Source organism: Heterocephalus glaber, unplaced genomic scaffold, assembly GCF_053883595.1.
Source record: "Heterocephalus glaber isolate CG9 unplaced genomic scaffold, H.glaber_assembly_v1.0 deba00001463, whole genome shotgun sequence".
NCBI lineage: Eukaryota > Metazoa > Chordata > Mammalia > Rodentia > Bathyergidae > Heterocephalus > Heterocephalus glaber.
Window position 1 is genome coordinate 6659758 of NW_028258310.1, and position 14919 is coordinate 6674676.

Below are 14919 nucleotides of genomic sequence, written 5' to 3' on the forward strand. Positions count from 1 at the left end.
TACCAAACCAAAAATTAGGGAAGTCTGTGAGAATAATACTTTTTCAGGCTTGTTATTTATTTTACAGTCATAGTAGTATAAAATTAAGTCATTTACTTATATTGTGTGAGGTGGGCAAGGCGAGTGTGTGTGCTGTGGATTAAACCCAAGGCCTCACATGCACACAAATACATAATGTACCACTGAGCTAGACCCCAGCACCTCATTTACTTATAGATTTAACAAATTCTCTTTACTGAAAAGAATAGCATTTCATTTTACCTAGGACATGATTGGCATGTAAGGAGTTCCTGTTCCTGCAGATGACGTAGTTGTAATGGAGTAACCAGTTTTACTGAGAGGTTAAAGTTGGTGAAGAAGAATAGTAGTTCTCACAGGTTGTTCTTTCCCTATAATCCCATTTCTCCTTGAATTCCCCCCTATTTTGGCTTCTTGCTCTGCCTTTTCTTTTACTACTGTCAGACATTCACCAGTATGTTTAGACTCGGTATAAAACTATTTGTGTCAAATATTCTCTGTGTCAAGATAATCATAAGGTAGAGGAGGCAGAAAATAATTATACAGGATGAAAACCCTACAATGTTTTATAAATTTTAGTGCTTTAAGGTTTGTGGGAAAGTATGCACATCTCATTTCAGGAATCCATGGCATAATCATATTTTTATTGTCCACTTTCCTAGGTATTGAATATTTAGATAGTTCTTTAAAGAACTGTTTGTTCATTTAACCAATTTATTGAGCACCTACTTTATCCTGGGTACTCTGAGGCACTGGAGAAACAGATGAAACAAGTTAGAAATCTTTTCCCTCATGGAAATTATATTTTACTGGAACTGCAAAAAGATATAGAAACAAGGCATTTGATTTTGAATTTTAATGTTTAAAATTACAGGCTCAGATTGTTCTTTTGGTGATTCTACTTCTTGCCATTGCTGATTTCATCATAGGAACATTTATTCCATTGGAGAGCAAGAAGCCCAAAGGTTTCTTTAGTTATAAATGTAAGTAAAAAAAGATTGAACACTTTTCACAGTGTCTACATTATAGCCATTCTATTGAATAAATTTGGTACATTTTAAGTAGTTTTAATGTAATTCAGTTTGGTCTGGTGATTCACATTAATTCACAATTCAGTTTATGTTCCATTTATGTAGATTGTACAATTAGAATAATATTGACTGACTTTCATGTTTTATTTTTCAGTATTGGCAACAAAAGGTGATATAGAATATAGAAAATTTTCTTTTGCTCTCTACTACTTTAGGCCATTTATAATTTTTGTTCTAATAAGACTTTTTCATATTTTTAGATAAGTTATGTGCCCTTTAATGATGCGAACACCTTGTGAGAAATGTGCCTGTTAGGGTTTAGATGATTTCATTCTTGTATGAATATCATAGAGTATAATTAGAAAAGCCAAGACAGCTTCAGAGTAACTAAGGGATACAATATTAAAAAACCTACTGTCATATATGTAGACTGTCATTGACCAAAATATCATTATTTGGCACATGAATATATTTAAATACAACCTTTTACTTTTTTATTAGAACATGTTTTTAGAACATAATGTTTGCATCTCTTGTGGGGAGTTGGTACATGTACATAATATGTCTTCCTCCCTTTTTACTCCCTTGCCCATCCTTTACTCTCTCCTTTCTCTATCCATCTCTTGATGCCCTTCCTTTATTTTTTTGAGGGGGTACACATTTGAAATACATAATGTGTACATTCCTTATGGGGAATTCATGCACTATTTTAAGTGTTTAAGACTATAAAAGCAGCTAGAAGTTGCAGTTTCTTGGTGTAATTGCAATTTAAGTTTTTCTACCTTTTGTCTTAATTATATGAAAATTTTTAGGCTGGGTTCTTAGCTCAGTGGCGGTGCACCTGCCTTACAAGTGCAAGGTCCTGAGTTCGATCCTTGGTATCAGGGGAAAAAAAAACTAAGAAAAATGTTCTTAGTTTTTGTCTTCAGTAACCCTTTTCATTTGCATCTAATTCTCATTGCTAGTGAAATTTACTTATTATTTCCTACAGGGTCTTATCAGTATCCTTACTATCTATCCTTCCCCACCTAATTGAGCAACTCTGAAGCTATCTCTGTAAGATTAGTTGCTGTTGTGTCAGAAAGGCTTGGCCTCATTTGGCTAAAATCAAATTTTTTAAACCCTAGAACCAAAGACCTACCTTCACTTCTCCTGAGTATTTGTGACATTTCTTCTAGATATGAGTACTTTTTTCACTTTAAATTTTAATATACATTTTTGAACACTTACTTTTAAAAAATGTTAAAATTATCATGGATGGTTACTTCAAAACATATTTCCAGTGATTATACATTCTCTTCTTAGAATATGAACTGATTGATTCAAAAGTACCTGCAAATACCTGCCATGTTTTTCATTTTCTTTTCTTCAGAGTCCTCATAACTTATAAAGGTGTTATACAGTTCTGTAGTATAATAATAGTGTATGTTATATTCAAGTAACATTCTTGGGCTTATCTCAGTCTGAGGCTAAAGTAAAAATACTTTAGGATGGGGCCTTTCTTGGTGGTTGATGCTGCTTGACTCTCCTCTTTTTCTGGAGCGAGGGTACTGGGAATCCAACTCAGGGCCTAACTCGTGCTTGCCAAGCGGGCACTGTGCTGCTGAGCTACATCCCCGGTCCTCGGCTGTCCTTTTACCCATTGTACTAAGGTAGTGTTAAGAGAGCACAGGTCCTATTGATAAGCTTGGCAGTTCACATGACTACTTAATAGTGGTCTTCATTTCATCCTTTTTTTCCTTTGTAATATGAGAAGTGTCTTTTGCCAAACATGGGTGCCTCTGCTGTTCTCCGGATCCCATTTCTTTTACTTTCTCAAAAGCAGTTCTTTTATGTTTTGGTAATCTAGTTGTTTCCCTATAGCAAAATTTTCACCTCTGAATTATAACCTTGCTTTAGTAATTCTTATTCTTGGAAATGCTATCTTTTGTCTTTTACTCCCCTATAGTTACTACTTCACTTTTTTAGTTTCAGTCAAATCCTTACCTCTCTTTTTATTTCAAAACAGCCAAACCTGTAGAAAATTTGCAAAAACAATACAGTTAACTTGATGCCCTTCACCTATGCTCACCGGTCATGAAGGCTTTTATATTCTTAGCTTTTTTCTACATTAATCAATATAAACGCTTCAGTTTATATCTACTAAAGAAAAGAGTAATCCAGGAAATATCACTGTGGCCCATTAGTAATTTCTAACATATCATCCATATCTGGATTTTCTGATTTCTAACGTATCATCCACTTATGAATTTTCCCCAGATCTCTTTATAGCAAGTTTTATTATTCCTGTCCAGAAGCATGTATTGCATTCAGTTATCATGTCTTGTCAGTTTCCTTTTTTTAAAGCACGTTTTACATAATTTTCAGTCTCCCTCCCCCAATATTGACATTTTTCAGGAGTACAGGATAAGCCATTTGTGTTTTAGCTCTCTGCAGTTGGGTTTATCTGTTTTTTTCCAGTAGAGTTGGGTTATTCATTTTGTCAGAAACATCACCTGACAGCCCAGGGATTTTGCTCAGTGGTGGTGCTGCCTGTCTTGCAAGCTCCAGGTCCCGAGTTTGATCCCTGGTACCAAAAAAGGTAGGGGGGCTGCCTGGGCTTTAGTTCAGTGGCACCATGCCTGCCTCGCAAGTGCAAGGTCCAGAGTTCAATCTCCGGTACCGCAAAAAAAGTAAAAAAAGAAATATCACCTGTGTGGTGAGCTCTCAGTGAATTACATCAGAAGGTATGCATGCTTTCTCCATTTCTGATGGGGTTGATATTTATTACTTTGTCATGGCGATACCTGGAGATTGTACTGTTGTGAAATTCCCACTTTCTTCTTTGTAAGCAGTAAACATCCTACAGAGGGATACTTTGAGATACATAGCTTACTCCCCATAAAACCAGAACCAAATGAGTTTCTTCTTAACCCCTCTTAATGCCTTCTGTGTATCAAAGTCACAACCACATGGTTCAAGATTCAGTGTGAAATTTTTTTAACCTCTGTGTCAGCAAAACTCTTTAGCTGTTCCTTGTCCTTTGAAATGCTTCTTTTGTTTTATTTGGTGTCAGACATGGTTGGTATTCCACGTAATATATGGGTAACTATGTCTATTGTGCCTATTACTCCTTATCTTTTTTCTGTTCTTTAATTGCAGACTTATGCACAGTATGGTCCTGTCCTTCCAGTTATGTTTTTTGTTTGGTAGTATATAGTTGGATGTCTCAAAATCACTATTGAGAAGCCGGGCATGGTGGTGCATGCCTGTAATCCCAGCACTCGGGAGGCTGAGGCAGGAGGATTGCTGTAAATTCGAGGCCAGCCTGGGCTACATAGTGAGTTCAAGGCCAGCCTGAACTACAGAGGGAGACCCTTTCTCAAACCCCTTCTCCCCTCCAAAAAAAAATCACTATTGAGAGACTGATGTGCTTTGTTCTGAATCCTGTTTAAAGTCCAAACATAGGTATACGGTATATCTAACTGCATGATATCCTTCCTATTTATTCCTCCTTAGGCTTTTCATCTCTGCAAGTAGAAGAAACCAGGATCTCAGTGCTTCTTGTTTCCTACCCACCTCTTTCCCTTTTAACTCTTGTCTAATCAGTATGATATTCCCCTACCTATAGATCGGAGCCCACAGCAACCTTCTAATTGGTATCTCTACTTCCGACGTTGACCCCTTCAGGCCATTGTCCACACGTTAATCACATCATGCCATTTGTGTGTTTCTCTTATACTCTGGCTTTCCATTTTATTTAGGGTAAAATTTAAACATCTGTAAAATGTTGTGTAATCTGACTCACTCTGATGTATCCAATCTCATTTCATTTGCCCTTTTACTATAAGAGCTTTAAAAGCTGAGCATTTTCCTACCTCAGAACTGTGCCTATTGTTTCTCATTCCAAGCATGTTCTTTCCTTATCACATTGCTGGTTCTTGTTCCATAAAATGTTTGCCTAAATATTATCTCCTTGGTTATATGACTTTAGCTTTCTGCAATCAAACCAAATCAGATTCTTTTCTTTTTAATTTTTCTCACTACACCCTGTTTCTACCAGTGTATTTACTGCTATTTGTAATGACCTGTTTCTTTACCTGTTTTGTAGAAGCTCCCCATTCTTTGAAGGGAGGGACCATGTTTGGCCTGTTCATATTGTATGTCTGAGCACTGTGACCATATTAACTAGCTTTAATGCAGAACCTGGCACATGATACCTACTCAAATATTTGAGAAATGACCATGTTATTTTATTGTCAGTACTTGTCTTTAGACACATACAGTAGGAACAACTGAAGCATTCATTAGTGTTGAAATAGAAAGAATCTTTACTTAGGGTGCCTTAGATAAAATTATTTGACACAGGTTACCACTAAGAAATAGATAAAAGATAAGGACTTAAAACCTATACAGATAGGAAATTAAGCTGAAAGTAGTGGAGGAAAAAAACTCTGGATTCATATTTTCTTTTGTTTATCTTTATTCTTATTTCTTCCACCTCTGAGATCGAAGGTTTAAGTCACACCTTGATTTACATTTGAACTAGTAATAACAATAAACGATTTAAAAATTTTTTGGCAGTATATACAAAAAAAGGGGATATGACCCAGAGCAGGTCATCATTTTGTGAACCATTCACTCATACAAGAAAAGAGGAAATTTAATACTTTTTTTTTTAACTTTTGTTTCTTAAATTCTTTTATTGGTGCATTTTAGGTACACAATACATTTACATTTATCTTTGCAAACATGTACCTTTACATAATGTATTTTGGTTCTTATTTTTTCTCCATTCCTCTGCCTTCCCTTCAACTCTTCCACTGCTCCCTATTTACAAAGACTTTGTAAATTTAATACTTGAATTAGGAAGAGTTTACCAGTTAATTGAACTGAAGAAAAGTTGGGGATCATATCTATCAATTACTGTTGACCCAAATTATAGTCTAATCTGCTATCCATTAATTGCCAAAAATGTTTTATTCTCTGTAGCTGAAATTTTTAACGAGAACTTTGGACCAGATTTTCGGGATGAAGAGACTTTCTTTTCAGTATTTGCCATCTTTTTTCCTGCTGCAACTGGTATTCTAGCTGGAGCAAATATCTCAGGTGATCTTGCAGTAAGTATTATAAAGTACTGCATTAATTATATGTGTGTGTATATATATATATATATATATATACATATATTTAACTGATATGTTTATGTATATATGTGTGTATATGTGCGTATTTATTTTTAAGAGACTTAAAAAAGTCTTCTTCTATTCCAGGATCCTCAGTCAGCCATACCCAAAGGAACACTCTTAGCCATTTTAATTACAACCCTGGTTTACATAGGAATTGCAGTATCTGTAGGTAAATAGCCTTCTATTTTGTTGTCTCAGAAATTTCATAGTATACATAGTGTAAATATTTTCATGACATTTTTTAACTTTTATATTGAGAAACATTTCAATATAAATACATAGAGTTTATTTTAATTTTTTAAAGTTTGAAGAAAACTGGTAGTGACTTCCAGACATTAAATCAACAACTCCTTTAATATTCTCTTGGATTTATTACAGAAATTAGAAAAATATGTAAAATCATATCTGTAAACGCTTAAATTTCACTGTTTAAAAATATTTCAAATGTGAAAGTGAATGAATTTTACTCATGGATCTTTATAAATTTCTGGGGGTTTTTTGGTGATTAGTTCTAGCTTCATATAATAAAATCATTATCGAGACTGTTAAGCAGTTCCTGTCCTTTTTTTTTTTTGCAGTGAAAACACTCATTTTAAAGAATAGGACATACTAAGCTGAATGAAAACTTTCCCTAAAATCTTACTAAATTGAATGAAAATGATTTTAAAACCATTTTTCTTACATTTATGAAGTCATAGCATTTAGAATTTAAAAGGACTTAAGTGGTAAACTGTTCTCTAAATCCCTATTTAGATAAAGGAATCAAAGCTCAGAGATTTTGCTACCAAAGATAACAGCATTTGCTTAAAATAATTATTTTCATCGCAAAGAGGGTTTTTTTTAAATAGAATTATTAAAGGCTATTTATAATCCATATCATAGTATGCTGAATTGACACTTAGAAGGATTTTGAATTTTATTTATCATTAATGATACATAAATCTCTGAAATTAATTTTGAAAACAGATAAATATATATGTATATATGATTAGTAAATTTGTTTCCCTAAACGTTTCTAGCATGCTTGTATACATCATACATATGCTAGCTACACAAAATTTAGTTTTAAAGAATGATACAACTGATATTCCAATTATTAAACTAATTTGTTGCCACAGATAAACATTTTATTTTTTTTTTGACCCATGAAAATTGCTAGCTCTGATTTATTTCATTCTGTTTATACTTTCCCTTCGGGGCTGGAGATTTAGCTCAGTGGTTCTGCTGCCTGCCTCACAAGTGCAAGGTCCCAAGTTTGATCCCCGGTACCAAAAAAAAAAAAAAGCAACTGTTTATACTATCCCTTGAAGCAATAGGATTAGCCCCTTCTCCCTGGTGTTCAGCAGCTGTATCTGCAAAGACAGTTTATACTCCAGTGGTTATATAACAAATTCAATGCAAAAGAACCTTTTTCATTCAAAAAATCAAAGGTACAGAATATTGAAATAGGAAGCACATGAAAGCATAACCACTTTGGGGGAGATGAGTCACAAGACTTTGTCTCCAACTCCCCAACTCCCGTGTTTTCAGAAATAAAAATGTGATTTTTCAAATGGTACAGGAAGAAACTGAAGAGTAAAGAACCATGTCTAATCATTATCATTTTCTTCATCTCTTCATTTTATTGTCCATTCTTATTAAATGCCTATAATTTTTCTTATATGATGAACTAACACCTGCTAAAGTGCTTCTGAAAGTAATATATAATCTAAGGAACGGTAATTACCGCTAACTGTATATTATATATTATTCCTGTTAAGTGCTTGTTTCAGTATAAATTTTAAATGTAATTATGTAAGTTCTCAATTTTACCAAAAAGTAGAAAGCATTTTCTACCATAAGTATCACCCAACTTTAAGAAACTTAGCAAAACTTATAAGTACATGGTAGTTGCTCTGTCTGATGGGTTAATTTTAAAGCAAATCTGAGTCTTATTGTCAACATAATCACATTTGAGGAAAAGTTGATTTTTACCTGAAGCCTGAAAAAAAGTTGATTCTACTTAAAGCCTCATCTTTGGCCATGCTTCACTTATAAAATATTTGGAGTATAAGAAAACATTTCTTCTATTTGGGACTCTTTCAACAGTTTTTATATTTGCCTAAGGATATCTTAACTGCATAGGCTATGAAATAGTTTTGCTAATATACCATTTTCCATAGTGATACTCAGAAGGTTAAGTATTTATGTGTGAATATTAGTCTTTATAAAATATTTGAGGCTGGATGTGGTGGCACATGTCTGTAATCCTAGCACCCAGGAGGCTGAGGCAGGAAGATCGCAAGTTCGAGGGCAGCCTGAGCTACATAGTGAGTTCAAGGCTAGCCTGAATTACGTACTGAGATCTTGTCTCAAAAACAAATAAATAAAATATTTGATTTCATTACTTAAATATCGGAGCCCATGATGCTTTCCAAATTCTGTGCAAGGCAAAGCTCTCTTAACTGTAAATGCAGTGTATGCTATTATGAGTATTTATCTAGTATGTAATTTTAAAAAGAAAGTAGCTATTAGCTATATTATTCTCGTTGCCCCTTGTGGTTCAGGTTCTTGTGTTGTTCGGGATGCCACTGGGAACATTAACGACACCATTGTAACAGAGTTCACAAACTGTACATCTGCAGCCTGCAAATTAAACTTTGACTTTTCATATTGTGAAAGCAGTCCTTGTTCCTATGGCCTAATGAACAACTTTCAGGTAAGCATCAAATTTATATGGTTAAATCTTCTGTACTTTTCTGGGGATTAGATCACTATCAAATTAACTGCTCAGAATACAGCTATGTATTAGAAGGCAAGACTGTTGTTACTTTATACCCCCAAAAACTATATTATTAATGGGAAAAAAATACAGCAAATCTGAGACTATTTATTAGCAAAAAGCCCCTTAGGATAATGCTTTTGTACTAAAGTGTGATTTTTAGTGTGTATGTGTATGTAGTAGGTAAGTGTACTGTATCAGATAACAAAGAGATATCTGTGAAGCACCTTGCTCGTAGTCCTGTTTGTGTGGTCTGTTTCTGGATTCTCTGTTCTATTCCACTGAGCTTTGTGTCTGTCTTTTCATAGTACCACACATTCTTGAATCGTGTAGTTATATATGTCTTCAAGGCAGCAAGATGATTTCTCCTACTTTATACTTTTCCTGAACTGTTCTTGCTATTTTAGTTTCTTTGCCTTACTTACAAAAGTCTAAAATATTTTATCTTCGAAACATCTTTCTGAGATTTTTTTTATTGAAATTGCATTAAACTTATGTGTCAATTGAAGAGAACAGCAATGTTGAATGTGCCAACCCTCTCCATTTATTTGTATCTTCTTTGATTTCTTTCATTAGTATAAGTATTGTACATATTTTGTTAGATTTATACCTAAGTATTTCATTTTTATTGTGAGAAGCTTAAAATTCATACTAATTGAAGTGAGTTCAGCTTTCTAATTATTGCCGTTTTCCACAGTGGCTTTATATATAAATGTTCTTTTTGTTAAAAAGTATTGATCAGTCTCAAAAGCAGTGTTTTTTAATTAGATATGGCCCATATAAAGTCGTGGTACCAAACCAGCAATCTCTAGCCTTTTTGGCTCCAGAGACCAGTTTCTTCTTCTTCTTTTTTTTAATTAGTATATGTTCATGATGCATAGTGATTACATTCCCCATCCCAACCTCAGATCATTAGGCAGTAGATTCTCACAAGGAATACAACCTAGATCCATTGCATGCACAATTAATTGCAGAGTTCATGCTCCTACAGGAATCTATTCTGATCTGACAGGCAGAACACAGTGGAAGGGGAGTAGCTGTAAATACAAATAAATCTTTGCTCACCTGCCACTCACCTTTTGCTTCTGCTATGTCGTCCAGTTCCTAAGAGACCACAGACTGCCTGGGAATTAGAGACCTCTGTACCAAACCACCATTTAAGAGAATTTAATTCTGAATAAATGCTTGAAAAGTTAGTGAATTTTTAAAGTGTATGAACTATGTAAAAATTAGTATTAGTTCTCAGGTTTTGCAGACTTTCAGTTCTGCTATTTATTAGCTTTGTTAACATATTAAAAGTGAAATGAAAGTGTATTCTGCTAAACATATAACTTAGAAAAATTTAACTGGAAAAAGTTAGATAAGAGAATTTGAGAGCTGTTTATCAAGTTCTGGGATGGTAGAAAGAATACAGACACAGAGACACGGGATTAAAACAAAACAGTGTGGTGAATGAGTGTATGTACTGCTGAGTCTAAGAAAAATTTTACTTCCCATAATACACAGAATAATTCAGAATCTGAAAATGCTGAGAATTCAATGTGTAGTGTAGAATATGTAAATGTTACAAATTTTTAACAAACTACTAGTGATTTTATTTTCTATTGTATAGTTTCAAGCAATTGACTATACTTTTAGTAGTTATAAATATTGGACCTTGTTATTTAATAAAGGGCTTTGTTTTCTAGTCACAAGACTAAGCAAAGTTGTAGGAATGAAAGAAAGTATTCATGTGCAGCTTGTGATTCAACCCAGTTCTGACATTGATATTGTGCATGAAAGGCACAAGTGCCTGTCTCTGCCCAGTGACTAAGAATGGCAGTCAGATTTCTGCACTGTTGCCTTAAAATACAAAACTGTGTTGTCTTTATCAAGTCTAGTATGGACTCACCCAAGCAGAGGAGTTTTGTTATAATTAAGCTCCTTTTTGATTTAAGTAACTATGTTTTTTGAGCTGATAGAAATGATAATTGAGAGCCGATAAAAGAGAAAACTAATTTTTGACATGAAAGCTACATTATTGAAATTATACATGATGCTTATGGTGTCAGCTCTGCAGTCAGCAAAGTAGGATATATTGTATTCTCTGTTCCTCACTCTTTTGCTTTATCTCCGTCCTTGCTTTTAGCTTTGAGATCATTATAGACAGGCATGGAATTTTGTATGTATTACAGAAATCTGTTGTCTCATTTCAATTGTTCTAATTGTCTGTCCTTTAAAATCCTAAAGATAGAGTTAGAAATGCTAGACAATCTAGCTTTAATTGCTGTGAAAAATAATGATCATGAGTAATGGATGGCACATAAGAAACTACTAAATTGTTACTGAAGGGCTAAACAGAAAATTATTTTTTCAAGTTTTTTTCTCCCAAAGCTTCCCAGAGAGGTTGATTCTAATGTTTCTTAAAACATTTCAGATAAAAATTGCCTTTATTGTCAGCTAGAAGATACAGAGAAAGACATTTTAAGTAAAGCAAGGTGATTTTTTACATATGAAATCAGACTTAGGCATTGGGGCAGGAACTATGCCCATAGCTAGCTTTCCATCTGTTTATAGTGTTAATTATAGTCAAGTGTGTCACAGTCATAAACACCTGATTTTCTTATCCCCAAGGCCTCAGTTTTCATGTTCTTAATATAAATGAAACAATTTCCCATAACTGAACTAATGAATCTAGGTGATCATTTTTATTGCTGGGAAATGTATAGTGGACAAAGTTGACAATATTTGAAGCTATCAAATAGCTCCTTCAGCTCAATTTTATATGTTGAAAAATTTCAAAGACACAGAAGGAACTCTGCAGTGAATACCTGTGAGGCTTTTTTTTTCTTTTGCATTACTGAGGATCAAACCGAGGACCTAATGCAAGTCAGGTGAGCTCTGAACTACACCCTCAGACCTTATTGTTTTTTCAATGAAGATATAGCTTCAAACTCTAGAATACAAGATCTCTAAAGGAGAAATCACACGCAAAAAAATAATAAAATGAAAATGAAAGGTGTACCTGTAGTTTCATAAAGACCTAAAGAAACATCCACCAAATACTATGTAATCTTTTTTGGGATCTTGGTTTGAGCAAACAGTTTTTTAAAAGATAGGAAATTTGCTCACTGAATATGTGTACTGTTAAGGAATTACTAGATTTTAAACTGGGACAATGACATTGTAGTTGCAGATGTCAAGTCCTTTGGCTGGTGGAGACACATACTAAAATATTTGTGCACACCTGTGATCCCAGCACTCAGGAGTCAGAGGCAGGAGAACTGCTGCAAGTTCAAGGCTAGCCTGGGCTACATAGTGAGTTCAGGACCAGCCTAAACTGCACAGGGAGACCTTGTCTGAAAAGAAAAAAAAAAAAGCCTTATGCATTAAATATCTGGGACGTTTAAAAAACAGTGTGCAGATTGGCCCCGACTTCGTTGTTGTTGAAACTCGGTAATGGATAGTTGGAAGTTCATTAGGCACTTTCCCAACTCTAGGTAATTATATAAAATAAAAAGATTTTCTTAAGTGCTACTAGCAAATCTACTTCAGAAATTTTTAATGTACTTTCCATCATATTATTATTATCAAATTATCCTCAGTACTGGTTGTTTTTATTAGAGTAATCAAGTTGTGACGATGTAACAGTGTCTTCTTGTTCTTTTTCTTTTTTTTTTTTTCCTTAAATTCTTTTATTGGTACATTTTAGGTATACAAGACATTTACATTTATCATTGGGTGCTTGTACCTGTACATGATACATTTTGGTTCTTATTTTTTCCCCATTACCTGTGCACCCTTCACCCCTGCACCCTTCCCTATTTACATAGACTTTGTTTCCATTTTTTTTCTTTTCTCATAATTTTTCCTTTCCCTTCTTTCCTTTCCCCTTCCCTCCCACCACCCGTACACCTTTTTCTATTTCAAATTATCAATTATTCATTTTAATCATTTTAATTCTTATTTACACTTTCAGTTCTCACACTAGAGGAACTATTCGGTATTTACACATGTGTGTCCTATTTATTTCACTTAAGAGTATGGCCTCAATGTGCATCCATTTAGCTATAAATGTCTCTAGTTTCTCAGTATGGCTGAGTAGTACTCCATTTTATTTTTAAAAAACACATCTTCTTTATCGAGTCTCCAGTTGATGGGCACTTGGGTTGTTTCCAAGCTTTAGCTATTACAAACTGTGCTGCTGTAAACATGGATGCACATACATTGCTTTGGTATGATTTTTTTAATTCTTTTGGGAAGACACCTACCAGGGAAATAGCTGGGTCAAATGGGACCTCTAGCCCTAGTTATTTGAGGTATCTCCATACTGATTTCCACAGTGGTTAGACCAGTCTGCACTCCCTCTAACAGTGGAGAAAGGATTCCTTTCTCCCCACACCCCCACCAGCATTTGTTATTAGTTGATTTCTTGATAGCAGCCATTCTTTCTGGGGTGAGGTGGAATTTCAGTGTTGTTTTCATCTGCATCTCTCAAATGACCAGTGATGTTGAACATTTTTTCATATATTTATTTGCTGGTTTTACTTTGTCTGAGAAATGCCTGCTCATTTCAGATGCCCATTTTTGAATTGAATCTTTGAACTTGGGGAATCTGATTTTTTTCAGTTCTTTATATATTCTAGATAGTAGTCCTTTGTCTGAGGTACAGCTTCTAAAATTTTTTTCTCACATTGTAGGTTGTCTCTTAGCTCTGTTGGTTGTTTCTCTTGCAGTGCAGAAGCTTTTTAATAAGATGAGATCCCAGTTGTTGATTCTTTCTGCTAGTTCCCGTGCTACTGAGGTGTTTTGTTCATAAAGTCTTTTCCTATGCCAATGTCTTCAAGAGTTCTACCTAACTTATCTTCCAGCAAGGTTAGTGTTTCTGTCTTAATGTTTAGATCTTTAATCCACTTTGATCTTAGTTTAGTGCATGGTGATAGGTATGGGTCTAGTTTTAATCTTTGGCAGGTTGAAATCCAGTTTTTCCAACACCATTTATTAAAGAGGCTATCTTTTCTCCAGTGAAGATGGTTGGCTCCTTTTTTAAAGATGAGGTGGCTGAGTATGTCTGGAGTTGTTTCTGCATCTTCTAATCTATTCCACTGATCCTTGGGTCTGTTTCTTTGCCATTACCATGCTGTTTTTATCACAGTAGCATTGTAGTATAGTTTCACGTTGGGGATTGTGATACCCCTAGCCATGTCTCTGTTGCCTAGAATTGCTTTTGCTATTCTAAGTCTCTTCTGGTTCCAAATGAATTTTTGTATTATTTTCTCTAGTTCTGTGAAGTATATTGTTGGAATTTCAATCAGCATTGCATTAAATCTATATAGTAGTTTTGGAAGTATAGCTATTTTCACTGTATTGGTTTTTCCTACCCAGGAACAAGAGATGTCTTTCCATTTTCTTATATCCTCCTCGATCTTTTTCAGAGTGCTGTAGTTTTCTGTGTAGAGGTCTTTTGCTTCCTTTGTTAGACTGATTCCTTGATATTTCATTTTTTTGGATGCTATTGTAAAAGGAATTGTTTCCGCAATTTCTCTCTCAGTGTGTCTTCTATTTGTGTATAAGAAAGCTGTTGTTTTTTGAGTGTTGATCATATATCCAGCTACTCTACTGAATCTGTCAGTTAAGTCTAGAAGTCTTTTGGCAGTTTTTTGGATCTTCTATGTAAAGCATCATATCGTCAGCAAATAATGACATGTTTACTTCTTCCTTTCCTATCTTTACTCCTTTTATTTCTTTCTCTTTTCTAATTGCTGTGGATAATGGTTTCAGAACTATATTAAATAGGAGTGGTGATAGTGGGCATCCTTGTCTTGTTCCTGATTTTAGCATGAAGGTTTTCAGTTTTTGACCATTTAGTGTAATGTTGGCTGTTGATTTTTCATAGATAGCCTTATTATATAAAATAAAAAGACTTTCTTAAGTGCTACTGGCAAATCTACTTCAGAAATTT

At 34.3% G+C, this 14919-nt stretch overlaps 1 protein-coding gene across 3 annotated transcripts in view; it reads left to right on the forward strand.

The window, feature by feature from the left end:
- The window catches only part of Slc12a2 (solute carrier family 12 member 2), a 98363-nt gene that overhangs the window by 51610 nt on the left and 31834 nt on the right, over positions 1–14919 (forward strand). For all 3 annotated transcript variants that reach the window (XM_013075753.3, XM_004854442.4, XM_087180562.1), the window contains exons 7-10: positions 893–1001; positions 6021–6148; positions 6302–6386; positions 8764–8915. In XM_013075753.3, the coding sequence (XP_012931207.2) occupies positions 893–1001; positions 6021–6148; positions 6302–6386; positions 8764–8915 (474 nt within the window). The remainder of the gene's footprint in view (positions 1–892; positions 1002–6020; positions 6149–6301; positions 6387–8763; positions 8916–14919) is intronic.